We start from the raw sequence: 15,642 nt of genomic DNA on the forward strand, positions 1-15,642 counted from the left end.
TAACTTAACATACTAAGGATGGCTTCAAAAATAAATCCAACAGGAAGGGTCATACACCAGCTTATAACACTGTAAATCACAAAGTTGTTAAGGAATGTATACGTGACTGTAAGGGTTGATAAGGTAATGCAGTTCATCAGATGTCATTAAAAGGACAGAATGATTTTTCGTTACTTTATAAGACAAAATGATAGATGGAGAGCACGAAAAGGTAGACTAACAAAAGGAAGCATTCCAACTCCTCTGTCATAAAACATTGATACTAATTTGACAAGTACCTATGAAACCAGAGCATTGATTTATGTGGATGCTACTGCAATTTCCACTAAAGAGGAAACTTCCTACGAGATAGAAAATAAGCCTTGCCTGTATCCTGGATGAGCTATCCATTTGCAGACTTCTGGTACAGAGCCGAGTGGGAGGTCTGAATCAGAGGCTCATAGGGCTGTACTACAAGCAGGGAGGCAGCTACATGGGTAGTCAGGGTTTTGTGGCATGGACTGTGTTGTGGGTTGGCAGAAGAGCCAACACCGTGTTATTAGAGGAAGCCGAAAGGCACGCGTTTTAGCTCACGCAGGCTGGCGTGAGGTCTGGAACAGGACAAGGAAATTAGAATTCAGAAAAACGGACGTAGCTGGTGGAATACTTAACTTAAATCCATTAATGATGAGCGTCGCTCTTGACTGTACATTATTCACAATATCAATAGTAACTGAACATGGCGCCTTGCTAGGTCGTAGCAAATGACGTAGCTGAAGGCTATGCTAACTATCGTCTCGGCAAATGAGAGCGTATTTTGTCAGTGAACCATCGCTAGCAAAGTCGGTTGTACAACTGGGGCGAGTGCTAGGAAGTCTCTCTAGACATGCCGCGTAGCGGCGCTCTGTCTGCAATCACTGATAGTGGCGACACACGGGTCCGACGTATACTAACGGACCGCGGCCGATTTAAAGGCTACCACCTAGCAAGTGTGGTGTCTGGCGGTGACACCACAGACTGGACAGTTTTTTAGGTTAGAGGGTCTCTGGGAAACGCAAAAAGGGCTTCAGGCCCGAAGGGTGCAGGTCGAACACAGGAAGGATATAGATCCGGGAACCATTGGTGTAACAGTTGTAAATTGCCATAGCTTTGTTGGGAAAGTACCAGAGCTCCAAGTGCTAATAGAAAGCACTGATGGTGAAATCATTACAGGTACTGACAGCTGGCTAAAACCAGGAATTAGTTCAGTCGAAATTTTTGTGAAGAACTTCACTGGTTCAAATGGGACCACACAAATTGCGACTCGATGCTACTGTGATGCGACATGCGCCTGCACCAGGTCATGCGGCATTGTGGTTGTGGCACAGTTTCTCGCACCACGTGCCATGCAAGCACTGTGGGAGGGGTGAGGCGGGAAGGCGGTCGCAACCAAATGATACAACTGCTGAAAGGTCCTGCCGTATGTTCACTTCAGCATGGCACATATGGGCAGTGGAAGTATTGCCTATCCAAAAAATACGGCCTTACTCTATACTGAATTTTATTATTACTGAGTAGTGTTTTGCTTTTCGCCTTTTAAGCACTCAATCTCTTTTCGTTAGTACATAATAGTTTTCAGTTACATATATCTGTACAGTTATTTTGTTTTGTTTACTCTTTTGTTAGTAACAATGCACAGTTCAATAACTGGTGAGCCATTAGCCACTGGGCTTATATCTTCTGCCTCCACAATGTTTTCAGATCGTAAGAAGGGACAGAAGATACATTGTGAAGGTAGTGATTAAGTAAGTAAGTAAGGAATATTATAAAATCGGCACAAAGCACATAGTTGACATAAAAAACATGAACTAGTTTACAAAACAAGATTTAAACATTCAACTATTTTAAACTCTTTTATTTTAAATACTTTACATAAATAAAGATCATTATAATCTGATCACAGTATTCACTCTTGTCTGACATTTAATTCACAGTAATAACTTTGACATGTATGGCCCATCAAGTTCATATCCAATTTTCCTGTAGTAATTCCTGGTGCCAACACCTGAAAAAGGAGGAAAGATATTTCATGAATGCTCTGCCACACATCTACATCTACATCTACATTTATACCCTGCAAGCCACCCAACGGTGTGTGGCGGAGGGCACTTTACGTGCCACTGTCATTACCTCCCTTTCCTGTTCTGGTCGCGTATGGTTCGCGGGAAGAACGACTGTCTGAAAGCCTCCGTGCGCGCTCTAATCTCTCTAATTTTACATTTGTGATCTCCTCGGGAGGTATAAGTAGGGGGAAGCAATATATTCGATACCTCATCCAGAAACGAACCCTCTCGAAACCTGGCGAGCAAGCTACACCGCGATGCAGAGTGCCTCTCTTGCAGAGTCTGCCACTTGAGTTTATTAAACATCTCCGTAACGCTATCACGGTTACCAAATAACCCTGTGACGAAACGCGCCGCTCTTCTTGGATCTTCTCTATCTCCTCCATCAACCCGATCTGGTACGGATCCCACACTGATGAGCAATACTCAAGTATAGGTCGAACGAGTGTTTTGTAAGCCACCTCCTTTGTTGATGGACTACATTTTCTAAGGACTCTCCCAACGAATCTCAACCTGGTACCTGCCTTACCAACAATTAATTTTATATGATCATTCCACTTCAAATCGTTCCGTACGCATACTCCCAGATATTTTACAGAAGTAACTGCTACCAGTGTTTGTTCCGCAATCATATAATCATACAATAAAGGATCCTTCTTTCTATGTATTCGCAATACATTACATTTGTCTATGTTACGGGTCAGTTGCCACTCCCTGCACCAAGTGCGTATCCGCTGCAGATCTTCCTGCATTTCGCTACAATTTTCTAATGCTGCAACTTTTCTGTATACTACAGCATCATCCGCGAAAAGCCGCATGGGATTTCCGACACTATCTACTAGGTCATTTATATATATTGTGAAAAGCAATGGTCCCATAACACTCCCCTGTGGCACGCCAGAGGTTACTTTAACGTCTGTAGACGTCTTTCCATTGATAACAACATGCTGTGTTCTGTTTGCTAAAAACTCTTCAATCCAGCCACACAGCTGGTCTGATATTCCGTAGGCTCTTACTTTGTTTATCAGGCGACAGTGCAGAACTGTATCGAACGCCTTCCGGAAGTCAAGAAAAATAGCATCTACCTGGGAGCCTGTATCTAATATTTTCTGGGTCTCATGAACAAATAAAGCGAGTTGGGTCTCACACGATCGCTGTTTCCGGAATCCATGTTGATTCCTACCTAGTAGATTCTGGGTTTCCAAAAACAACATGATACTCGAGCAAAAAACATGTTCTAAAATTCTACAACAGATCGACGTCAGAGATATAGGTCTATAGTTTTGCACATCTGCTCGACGACCCTTCTTGAAGACTGGGACTACCTGTGCTCTTTTCCAATCATTTGGAACCTTCCGTTCCTCTAGAGACTTGCGGTACACGGCTGTCAGAAGGGGGGCAAGTTCTTTCGCGTACTCTGTGTAGAATCGAATTGGTATCCCGTCAGGTCCAGTGGACTTTCCTCTGTTGAGTGATTCCAGTTGCTTTTCTATTCCTTGGACACTTATTTCGATGTCAGCCATTTTTTCGTTTGTGCGAGGATTTAGAGAAGGAACTGCAGTGCGGTCTTCCTCTGTGAAACAGCTTTGGAAAAAGGTGTTTAGTATTTCAGCTTTACGCGTGTCATCCTCTGTTTCAATGCCATCAGCATCCCGGAGTGTCTGGACATGCTGTTTTGAGCCACTTACTGATTTAACATAAGACCAGAACTTCCTAGGATTTTCTGTCAAGTCGGTACATAGAATTTTACTTTCGAATTCACTGAACGCTTCACGCATAGCCCTCCTTACGCTAACTTTGACATTGTTTAGCTTCTGTTTGTCTGAGAGGTTTTGGCTGCGTTTAAACTTAGAGTGAAGCTCTCTTTGCTTTCGCAGTAGTTTCCTAACTTTGTTGTTGTACCACAGTGGGTTTTTCCCATCCCTCACAGTTTTACATAATTACCACTGAAAAAGAAGACGAAGAAAAGAAAAAGAAGGAAAATAAAATCAGCTTCATTAGTCCCAACATTTTCTTTTAAGAGACATGTCCACCACTTTTATTAACTACAGAACAAATAATCCTCCTGCAAGGCATGAATTTTGTAACTATCGACTATAGAAGAGATGGAGGGGGGGGGGGGGGGGTTACACAGCTACGACAATTCTAGAAGACAGAATGCACCAAACCATAAATACACTAAGAGATCAAAAGTATCCGGACACCCCCAAAAACATATGTTTTTCATATCAGCTACAGTGCGCTGCGACCTGCTGCCAGGTACTCCATATCAGCAACCTCAGTAGCCATTAGACATCATGAGAGAGCAGAATGGGGCGCTCCGCACAACTCATGGACTTCGAACGTGGTCAAGTGATTGGGTGTCACTTGTGTCATATTTCCACACTCCTAAACATCCCTAGGTCCACCGTTTCTGATGTGATAGTGAAGTGGAAACTTGAAGGGGCACGTACAGCACAAAAGCGTACAGGTCAACCTCATCTGTTGACTGACAGAAGCCGCTGAGAGTTAAAGAGGGTTGTAATGTGTAATAGGCAGACATCTACCCAGACCATCACACAAAAAATCCAAACTGCATCAGGATCTACTGCAAGTACTATGTATGACAGGTGGGTGGTGAGAAAACTTAGATTTCATAGTCGAGTGGCTGGTCATCAGCCACACATCACGCTGGCAAACGCCAGACGATGCCTCGCTTGGTGTAAGATGCGAAACATTGGATGACTGAACAGTGGTAAAATGTTGTGTGGAGTGATGAATCATGTGCGCAATGTAATCTGATGGCAGGGTGTGGCTGTGGTGAATGCCCAGTGAACATCATCTGCCAGCGTGTGTAGTGCCAACAGTAAAATTCGGCAGCAGTGGCGTTATGGTGTTGTTGTGTTTTTCATGGAGGGGGCTTGCACCCCTTGTTGTTTTGTGTGGCACTATCACAGCACAGGCCTACATTGATGTTTTAAACACCTTATTGCTTTCCACTGTTGAAGAGCAATTCGGGGATGGCGACTGCATCTTTCAACACAATCAAGCACCTGTTATAAGCACGGCCAATGGCGGAGTGGTTACACAACAATAATATCCCTGTAATGGACTGGCCTGCACAGAGTCCTGACCTGAATCTATAGAACATCTCTGGGATGTTTTGGAACGCCAACTTCGTGTCAGGCCTCACCGACCGACATGGATACCTCTCCTCAGTGCAGCACTTTGTGAAGAATGGGCTGCCATTTCCCAAGAAACCTTCCAGCGCCTGACTGAACGTATGCCTGTGAGCGTGGATGCGTCATCAAGGCTAAGGGTGGGCCAACATCATACTGAATTCCAGCATTATCGATGGAGGGCGCAAACTTGTAAGTCATTTTCAGCTAGGTGTCCGGATACTTTTGATCAGATAGTGTATTTACATTTACAAACTCTTTACAAGTCTGCAAAAGATGACTCTACTAAGATCTACGAGACAAGCCATTAGTTACATCAGTGTGAGAATTAAGAAAACCAAACAGGTTGGATCCAAATGTCTACACCATAGAGCTATCAATAATAATAAGTTTAATATATTGATGAGCCACCTCTGGGGAACAAATATGAATAGACATGGCATCAGATCACCCTACTGACAGTGTGATGCGTCAAAGTCTGCTACCTGCTGGACTAAATGTATTATACATCACATACAGAAGGACAATGTTAATATGAGATCACTGCTTGGCATGTGATTAGACCCTGGTTATGTTGATCCCAGGCTCTGAAACTCAGAAGCTCTAGTCCTCGGCTGAGACTGCTATCAGTGAAGTTTTGCCTATGTTTTGCATTGTTCGCTTGTCTTGCCAAATTCTTCAGACCCTGGATGGCTCGTGTATTATGGGTAAGAATATCGGTAGAGCTACGGCATCATTACAAACACACTGAACGAATATTGGGAGTTGTGAACTGAAGGAACTCAGGTAACGGCTGCAAGCAATGGGCATGCACAACTATTAGTGCATGCACACCTAGCTCACCAAGTTTACCTATATCGACTCCAGTAAGGGCTCTATAAAGCCAGCTGCTTCTATAATTTTGTATTTATGGGCAATAACTTGCAGTTATCTAGGAAATAAATATAAGCTAGTGGAAATGTTTAACTTCTCTTCCAAGATGAAATGAGATATAACTGAATTATCAAATGCATGTGGGAAAGAGGTTCTATTGTAACCCAGAAAAATCAAAACAGTAATACATATACTGAAAGCCTCTCAGGGAGAATAGCAACATTTCTTGTAAAAGTTAACAAAAGATTCCACGGAAAACATTCAAGTTTATGGAGCACCAACATGCTCCAATTCTGATGAAGTTCTTGAAGGCCTCTTTGAAATGATAGAAAAACTGATGAATGACAGCAACTCCTCCTGGGTCATTCCAAGGCAGTACAGATTTGGGTGAAACAGTGTATTGTTCTCCCTTGTGAGATAAGTAACCATACCAAATTTTGATATTTTACTCTCTCTGTTTCCATTTTATGGCACTTAAAAGTTTGGAAGTTTTGCCCTTTTTAACACTGTGGTGGAATAAAAGATGCTTGGTAGCACTTTGAAAATCAGTTGCCATTTTTCATCATTAAAACTACATGAAATTATATGATAATATACTCTATAGTATAAGGATTTTAGCAAATGGCCTTGCCACAGTGGTAGCAACAGTTCCTGTCATATAACCGAAGTTAAGTGCTGTCGGGCTGGGTTAGCACTTGGATGGGTGACCATCCGGTCTGCTGAGCACTGTTGGCATGGCGGCTGGTCTATATCATTGGGCCTTCCAAGGCCTGTTCGGATGGAGTTTGTGAGGATTGCAAGAATAGCAACATGATGAGTCACTGATAGGCAGTAAGACAAGGAATACTACAATATTTAAGCTTTTTGACAAAGTTCTTCCTCAGAAGCAGAACTCACACATTCACACAACAACTCACATGCACATGGCTATTGTCTCTGGCCACTAAGGCCCAACTGTGGCTGCATCTGACGTGAGCAGCATTTTGCCAGGTATGGTGGTGGGAGGAAGGAGATGGCTTGTAGCAGGGAGGGAGAGAGATAGTGTTGGGAGGGAGGAAGATACTAGTGCATGGGAGAATGCAGAGATGCAGTGGGGACAGAATAGGTCTACTAGGTGCAACTGCAGGGGCTGTACAGGGGTGTGGGTGGAGAGGTGAAGGGGTGAGGAGAGAAATAGAGAGGAGGAAAGAGTTTGCAGATGCACTGGCAGGGTAGAAAGTATGTGTAGACTGAAGTGGGATTAGCGAAGGGGATAGGCAGATGGAGGAGAGGGACTAGTGAAAAGGGGTTACAGGAATGGAGAGTATGTTGTAGGGAGAGTTTCCGCATGCACAATTCAGGAAAGTTGGTGTCTGTGTGAAGAATCCAGATGGAACAGTCATTAAAATTAAGCATATCATGTTGGGTGGCATGTTCAGCAACTGGGTGGTCCAGCTGTTGACAGTTTGGCGGTGCCCATTCACATGGATGGAAAGCTTGTTAGATGTCATGCCCATGTAGAATACAGCACAGTGGTTGCAGCTGAGTTTGAAGATCACACAGCTGCTTTCACATGTGGCTCTGCCTTCAGTGACATGACTGGTGCAGGTGTAGTGCGAGTACATATGGGACAGGTCTTGCGCGTGGGTTACCACTTTGATATGAGCCATTAGGCGAGGAGGTAGGGAACAGTGATGAACTAGTTATGGATAAGGATATTGTGTATGTTGGGTGAACAGTGGAATACCACTGTGGGAGAGGTGGGGGGGGGGGGGGGGGGATGTTTCTTATTTCAGGGCAGGATGAGAAATAGCTGAAACCCTCATGGAGAAATTGATTCAGTTGCTCCAGTCCTGAATTGTCACAAGAGAAGTGCTCTATATGACTTGACTGAGGATGTGTGGAGATTGATAAGTGATTGATGAAAGGACCTGATGAAGCAAATGAGGCAAAAGGTGTTGAGGTTCTGGATAAATGTGGATAGGGTGCCCGCACTCTCAGGTCGATCATGAAGATATCATCACTGAATCTGAACCAAGTGAGGGGTTTGCGATTCTGGGTGGCCAGTACAGGTTCCACTAGAAGGTCCATGAACTGATTGACATAGGATGGTGCCAAGCCTGTGCTCATGGCTGTACAATATATTTGTAGGTGATGCCTTCAAAGGAGGTGTAATTATGGGAAAGGATGCAGTAGGTCATAGCAATCGGGTGCAATCAGTCGGGTGCTGGGAAAGGTAGAGTTCAATAGCAGCAATGCCATGGGCATTGGGGATGTTAGTGCAGAGCAAAATGGCAATGACACTGACGAGTTGAGTGCTGGGTGGTAAATGACTACGAACTGTGGAGAGTCGCTGGAGGTAACGGTTGGTGTCTTTTATGTAGGAGGGTAAGTTACGGGTAACAGGCTGAAGGTGTTGGTCCACAAGAGCAGAGTGTTTCTCTGTGGGGGCACAGCAACCATCCACAGTGGGATGTCTTGGGTGGTTGGGTTTATGAATTTTAGGAAGCATGTACTTCTGCCAGATAATCTCTGCAGTTCATAACCATAGTGGCTCAAATGGCTCTGAGCACTATGCGCATAACCATAGTGGTGGAGCCAACTACGAAAGTGGTACTTAAATTTTATATTTATACAACGAAGCTTGTTTGGTTCATTAATGTGACTGTACCATTTTTAAATATGCCGACTTGATATGATAAGAAAATTGTGTGTACTCAGGTCTGAAAAATGGTCATTACAGACCATAATTAATAACCTGACATATAAAGAAGATATTGTGTTATGTAACTAGACAAAAATATTTATAAATATCATTCTGGACCAAAAGGAAAATTTCCCTGTGACTAAGTTGCAGCTCACGAGACTCAGATTGTGGTACAATAATGAAAAAACTGAAGAAATACAGCCACTGGTATGTTCCAGCAGAGTATGAAATTGTCATGAAGGTTATGAGTATGCCAATCTTCAAAACACTGCAGTATTTTAACATTACCCACATGGATGAAAACCCGAGGGCTTTTCATCAACACACCACATGTCTAAAAAGGCAGCTAAAACATACTCCATAAGTAATGCATGCTACACAATTATAGATTACTTATCGGACTCAGAATAATGGTTAATAATGAAATGGAACAGCTACAATACACCATCACAATGTAATGCTTTTACAAGAAAATCATGTGCTAAGACCTATAGTGCAAGATAGTAATGTCTTGTCATTCTGCGTGCTCAACTTGTTACTCATCATGGGATGACGTTGACTCAGTTTTACAGATGGACTGAATGGAGGACATGGAAGTGTGCATGGGGCAAAATAAAATTTTTGTGAGCCCAGAGTCAGTTTTCTGAACAGACTGAAAGGAGTGCAGTGGTCCATAGGTCACCACTGGGTGTCATCAATGTGTGCAGCATGCAGGGCAAAACTACATTTTATGATATATTATAAAATATCTGCTGCAAACCGTCTAAATCAGCAGTTTGTTATGACACTGACCCCCCCCCCCCCCACACACACACACAGATATATATATATATATATATATATAGGGAAACAATCCACATGGGAAAAATCACAAATAAACACACACACAAAATTCAAGCTTTTGCAACCCATGGTTGCTTCATCAGGAAAGAGGGAAGGAGGGGGAAAGATGAAAGGCTGTGGGTTTTGTGCCTTTACAAATGTCTGCTTGTGTCTGTATATGTGTGTGTGTGTGTGTGTGTGTGTGTGTGTGTGTGGGCGCGCGCGCGCGCACGATATACACTCGTACTCTCTGCTGGAAATATCTCTCTGCTGGAAATATCTCTCTGCTGGAAATATCACTTTGCCACGAAGAAAAATGATCCTAATCCTACTCCTAATGATCCAACTCCCCAAGACACTATCCAAATTGAACCCTGCTTGGAACAGTTCCGTCCTCCGTCGCAGCGGGAACCACCTCCCCTTCCTCAAAATCACCCTCTCCAAACCTTCCAGGAATTTCTCACTTTCAGCCTTGCCTCTCAATCCTTCTTAAAAAACCTTAATCCTACTCCCAACATCACCACTGCTGAAGCCCAGGCCATCCGTGATCTGAAGGCTGACCGATCCATCGTCATTCTTCTGGCAGACAAGGGTTCCACGACCGTGGTACTTGATCATCGGGAGTATGTGGCTGAGGGACTGTGTCAGCTTTCAGACAACACTACATACAAAGTTTTCCAAGGTAATCCCATTTCTGATGTCCAGGTGGAGCTTCAAGGAATCCTCAGAACCTTAGGCCCCCTACAAAACCTTTCACCTGACTCCATCAACCTCCTGACCCCACCGACACCCCGCACCCCTACCTTTTACCTTCTTCCTAAAATTCACAAATCCAATCATCCCGGCCGCCCCATTGTAGCTGGTTACCAAGCCCCCACAGAATGTATCTCTGCCTACATAGATCAACACCTTCAAGCCATTACATGCAGTCTCCCATCCTTCATCAAAGACACCAACCACTTTCTCGAACGCCTGCAATCCTTACCCAATCTGTTACCCCTGGAAACCATCCTTGTAACCATTGATGCCACTTCCTTATACACAAATATTCCGCCCGTCCAGGGCCTCGCTGCGATGGAGCACTTCCTTTCACGCCGATCACCTGCCACCCTACCTAAAACCTCTTTCCTCATTACCTTAGCCAGCTTCATCCTGACCCACAACTTCTTCACTTTCGAAGGCCAGACATACCAACAATTGGAGGGAACAGCCATGGGTACCAGGATGGCCCCCTTGTACGCCAACCTATTCATGGGTCGCTTAGAGGAAGCCTTCTTGGTTACCCAGGCCTGCCAACCCAAAGTTTGGTACAGATTTATTGGTGACATCTTCATGATCTGGACTCACAGTGAAGATCTCCAGTATTTCCTCTCCAACCTCAACTCCTTTGGTTCCATCAGATTCACCTGGTCCTACTCCAAATCCCATGCCACTTTCCTTGACGTTGACCTCCATCTGTCCAATGGCCAGCTTCACACGTCCGTCCACATCAAATCCACCAACAAACAACAGTACCTCCATTATGACAGCTGCCACCCATTCCACATCAAACAGTCCCTTCCCTACAGCCTAGGTCTTCGTGGCAAACGAATCTGCTCCATTCCGGAATCCCTGAACCATTACACCAACAACCTGAAAACAGCTTTCGCATCCCGCAACTACCCTCCCAACCTTGTACAGAAACAAATAACCAGAGCCACTTCCTCATCCCCTCAAACCCAGAACCTCCCACAGAAGAAACCCAAAAGTGCCCCACTTGTGACAGGATACTTTCCGGGACTGGATCAGACTCTGAATGTGGCTCTCCAGCAGGGATACGACTTCCTCAAATCCAGCCCTGAAATGAGATCCATCCTTCATGAAATCCTCCCCACTCCACCAAGAGTGTCTTTCCGCCGTCCACCTAACCTTCATAACCTCTTAGTTCATCCCTATGAAATCCCCAAACCACCTCCCCTACCCTCTGGCTCCTACCCTTGTACCCTTGTAACCGCCCCCGGCGTAAAACCTGTCCCATGCACCCTCCCACCACCACCTACTCCAGTCCTGTAACCCAGAAGGTGTACATGATCAAAGGCAGAGCCACGTGTTAAAGCACCCACGTGATTTACCAACTGACCTGCCTACACTGTGAAGCTTTCTATGTGGGAATGACCAGCAACAGGCAGACCGTGTTTGTTGGTAATGAGGATCACCCTGTGGCTAAACATGCCTTGGTGCATGGCCAGCACATCTTGGCAGTGTTACACCGTTCGGGTTATCTGGATACTTCCCACTAACACCAACCTGTCAGAACTCCGGAGATGGGAACTTGCCCTTCAGTATATCCTCTCTTCTCGTTACCCGCCAGGCCTCAACCTCCGCTGATTTCAAGTTGCTGCCGCTCATACCTCACTTGTCATTCAACAACATCTTTGCCTTTGTACTTCCGCCTCGACTGACATCTCTGCCCAGACTCTTTGCCTTTACAAATGTCTGCTTGTGTCTGTGTATGTGCGGGTGGATATGTGTGTGTATGCGAGTGTATACCTGTCCTTTTTTCCCCTTAAGGTAAGTCTTTCCGCTCCCGGGATTGGAATGACTCCTTACCCTCTCCCTTAAAACCCACATCCTTTCGTCTTTCCCTCTCCTTCCCTCTTTCCTGATGAGGCAACAGTTTGTTGCGAAAGCTTGAATTTCATGTGTATGTTTGTGTGTCTATCGACCTGCCAGCACTTTCGTTCGGTAAGTCACATCATCTGTGTTTTATATATAATAGAGGGAAACATTCCACGTGGGAAAAATATATCTAAAAACAAAGATGATGTGACTTACCAAACGAAAGCACTGGCAGGTCGATAGACACACAAACATACACACAAAATTCAAGCTTTCGCAACAAACTGTTGCCTCATCAGGAAAGAGGGAAGGAGAGGGAAAGACGCAAGGATGTAGGTTTTAAGGGAGAGGGTAAGGAGTCATTCCAATCCCGGGAGCGGAAAGACTTACCTTAGGGGGAAAAAAGGACGGGTATACACTCGCACACACACACACATCCATCCACACATATACAGACACAAGCAGACATATTTAAAGACAAAGAGTTTGGGCAGAGATGTCTGTCGAGGCAGAAGTGCAGAGGCAAAGATGTTGTTGAATGACAGGTGAGGTATGAGTGGCGGTAACTTGAAATTAGCGGAGATTGAGGCCTGGTGGATAACGGGAAGAGAGGATATATTGAAGAGCAAGTTCCCATCTCCGGAGTTTTTCCCACGTGGAATGTTTCCCTCTATTAATATATATATATATATATATATATATATATATATATATATATATATATATATATATATATATACCACCATGGTCCAGCAAGGCCACATCCGACCATCTGTTCAACCCCCATAAAAATATCCTTATATATTCTATGTGTACATTTTGAACTATTTTTTTTCATTGTGTGTAGCAGTTGTAAAGCTGTTCGAAACTGTCAGCAAATGCTTCTTATGGAATTGCACGAAGCACTATGTTCACATGTTGTGACTCCCATTCATAAACCACTGTGCTTACACTGTCTTTGCTTGTCTTCAACTCTTCTGCTCTATGTCTCAAAAACTGCTGCCAATTACCTGCAAGCATCCATTGCATTTGTGTCAGTGCAAAATGGGAAAACACAGAACCATACCAATTCAAGTGAATTTTTTCCTTTGTTAGAGCTTTTTGCATGGACTTATTTTTTAAAAGTATGATTGTATACATATTTCTCACAACTAACTACAGAGTAATTTTTCAACTGTGAACAAAAGAAGTTGTTGTTTATGTCTAAGTCAGCTGTGTGATGTCTGTTATTTTTTCAGTTTTGTCAATGTTTATATTTTCTTTGGTTTCGTCAATTCTTCCTATGCTCTAAATTCTCTCTGGTGTGCACTCCATAATCTTTACTGCGCCCAAGTGTAACGTTGTTGTCTGCGTGTATTTCCCTTGTAACATCAGGATGTCAGTGAAATGAACAGAAACAGACACTGTAGAGCAGAAAATACGTTAGTGTTACAAAGTGCATCAAGATATTCCGAAAGTAATGCGGATTTTTAGAGCGATCATTCATTCTACCAGCCACCAGACCTGGCGAATAATATCTAAACGAATTAGATGTTGGAGGTAAGCACGTATAAGAAGTAGTGTTATCATGTAATGGAATTCTGAATGACTTGCTTTTACCTAGAACAACTTTGCTGGAGATCTGACACAGATTTTTCTTTCATAAGTCAAGAGTAAAATTAGAGGACAGACATCTTCATGCCTCGGGCATGGATGGCTGTCAGAAGCATAAACCTTTCACAGTACAAGACATAACTGGCAAGTTTCTGGATTTTGAAAACCTATCAGATAACTACAAAAACTACCAAACTGTTTTCGGAGGGGGCACAAAGAGATCACAAATGCGAAAAATTAAATTCTTCAAGAGCTCAAGCCTTGTGCCTTACAATGATGACTACACAGGAAAGTAAACAGTAATTGACCTCAAACCTAATGAAACAGATTTGCATGCGTTTCTGCTAAGTATCCGAAGTTACATATCTGTTCAGGCTAGGGCAACCAAGCCAATACCATAAAAAAAGATGCATGACTTTAAAAAAAATCTTAAATTTGTTCCTCCTGTTCATCTGTTTTACTTGTCAATTCCCCATGTACCCAGAATAGGAAAGGGCAAAGAGGCCCAGGATGATGAAAATATGCATGTTACCCTCCCTATTTGGGGATGGACCTTCTTAGATCTTCAGTGTCTCAATGTGATGCAACTGTAATTCATTATTTGTTAACCAAAGTCATGAAGGTGATTTGCTTGTTGCAGAAACAAAACTTTGAATAGCTTTTTATATTTATTCTAACATATTAGTCAACACTTCGCTAAAGATTAAACCATAAAAAATGACCCGGTTCCTTAAAACAAATATAAACACATTTCCCTACTCAAAATAATGAGAATGCCACTTGGATAAGAGTGTGTGTGTGTGTGTGTGGGGGGGGGGGGGGGGGGGGGGGGCGTGCACTAGCACACATGTGTAGCGCACACGTTTTCCGTTCTTCCACAACATTTTTGTATCACTGTCTTTATTCTTGCTTTTCTCCTTTCCTTTGGCATCCAAATCATTTAGTGTATGATTCTTCTCATTCATGATTAGCACGAGACTACACAAGAAACACATTTCTTACAGATGACACAATAAGAAAGTCTAGAATTCAAGTGATCAAATTTCACATAACCCACTCAATATTATTCAATAGTTTATTTTCAACTCTATCACAGTTTCCTGCATCACATTTCTTGCTCTATGCACTTAATTATACCATTTCAATTTAAGAGATACCTGATATTACTGCTATTTTAACAGATCCATGCTCCTCCTTAGCAATCCTTTCAGCTTCTTCCATAAGTAACATTCCAAATCCTTGATGCTGGAACTTTGTAGGATCACGTGCATTCACTGGTACTACACTACCATAAACATGAAGTTCACGAACTATTGAAACTCCACCCTTAAGTTCAGACCTGTAATTGAAAATTACTTCATTAAGCAACAATCGTAATATTAAAAAACACATAGCTCAGTGTTAACCAGTGGTTTTGTATGTTGTATGTGAGTATGGTTTTTCATGTTCATATTACTAGAAGTAACTCAAAGCTCTCGTTCTGCACATACCATCCTCAATTTACATTTTGTCCTTGTTTCTCTCCACTACTCTCAACTGGGAGTTATTGCAATTTAAGAGTGGTGATCAGAGAGAGAGAGAGAGAGAGAGAGAGAGAGGGGGGGGGAGGAGGGAGAGAGAGAGAGGGGCGGAGGGAGAGAGAGGGGGGAGGGAGAGAGAGAGGGGGAGGGAGGGAGAGGGGGAGGGAGAGAGGGGGGAGGGAGAGAGGGGGAGGGAGAGAGAGGGGGGAGGGAGGGGGAGGGGGAGTGATGGAGGGAGAGGGAGGGGGAGCGAGAGAGGGGGGAGGGAGGGAGAGGGAGGGGGAGCGAGAGAGGGGGAGGGAGAGAGGGGG

At 43.7% G+C, this 15,642-nt stretch overlaps 1 protein-coding gene across 1 annotated transcript in view; it reads right to left on the reverse strand.

Moving 5' to 3' along the window:
* Positions 1-1,858: 1,858 nt before the first annotated feature.
* The window catches only part of LOC126237270 (elongator complex protein 3), an 83,945-nt gene continuing 70,161 nt past the window's right edge, over positions 1,859-15,642 (reverse strand). The window contains exons 9-10 of the mRNA XM_049947197.1: positions 14,969-15,150; positions 1,859-2,023 (exon numbers count right to left, since the gene is read on the reverse strand). Coding sequence (XP_049803154.1) covers positions 1,947-2,023; positions 14,969-15,150 — 259 coding nt within the window. The 3' untranslated portion in view covers positions 1,859-1,946. The remainder of the gene's footprint in view (positions 2,024-14,968; positions 15,151-15,642) is intronic.

This window comes from Schistocerca nitens, chromosome 2 (assembly GCF_023898315.1).
Source record: "Schistocerca nitens isolate TAMUIC-IGC-003100 chromosome 2, iqSchNite1.1, whole genome shotgun sequence".
In the NCBI taxonomy this organism is placed as follows: Eukaryota; Metazoa; Arthropoda; class Insecta; order Orthoptera; family Acrididae; genus Schistocerca; species Schistocerca nitens.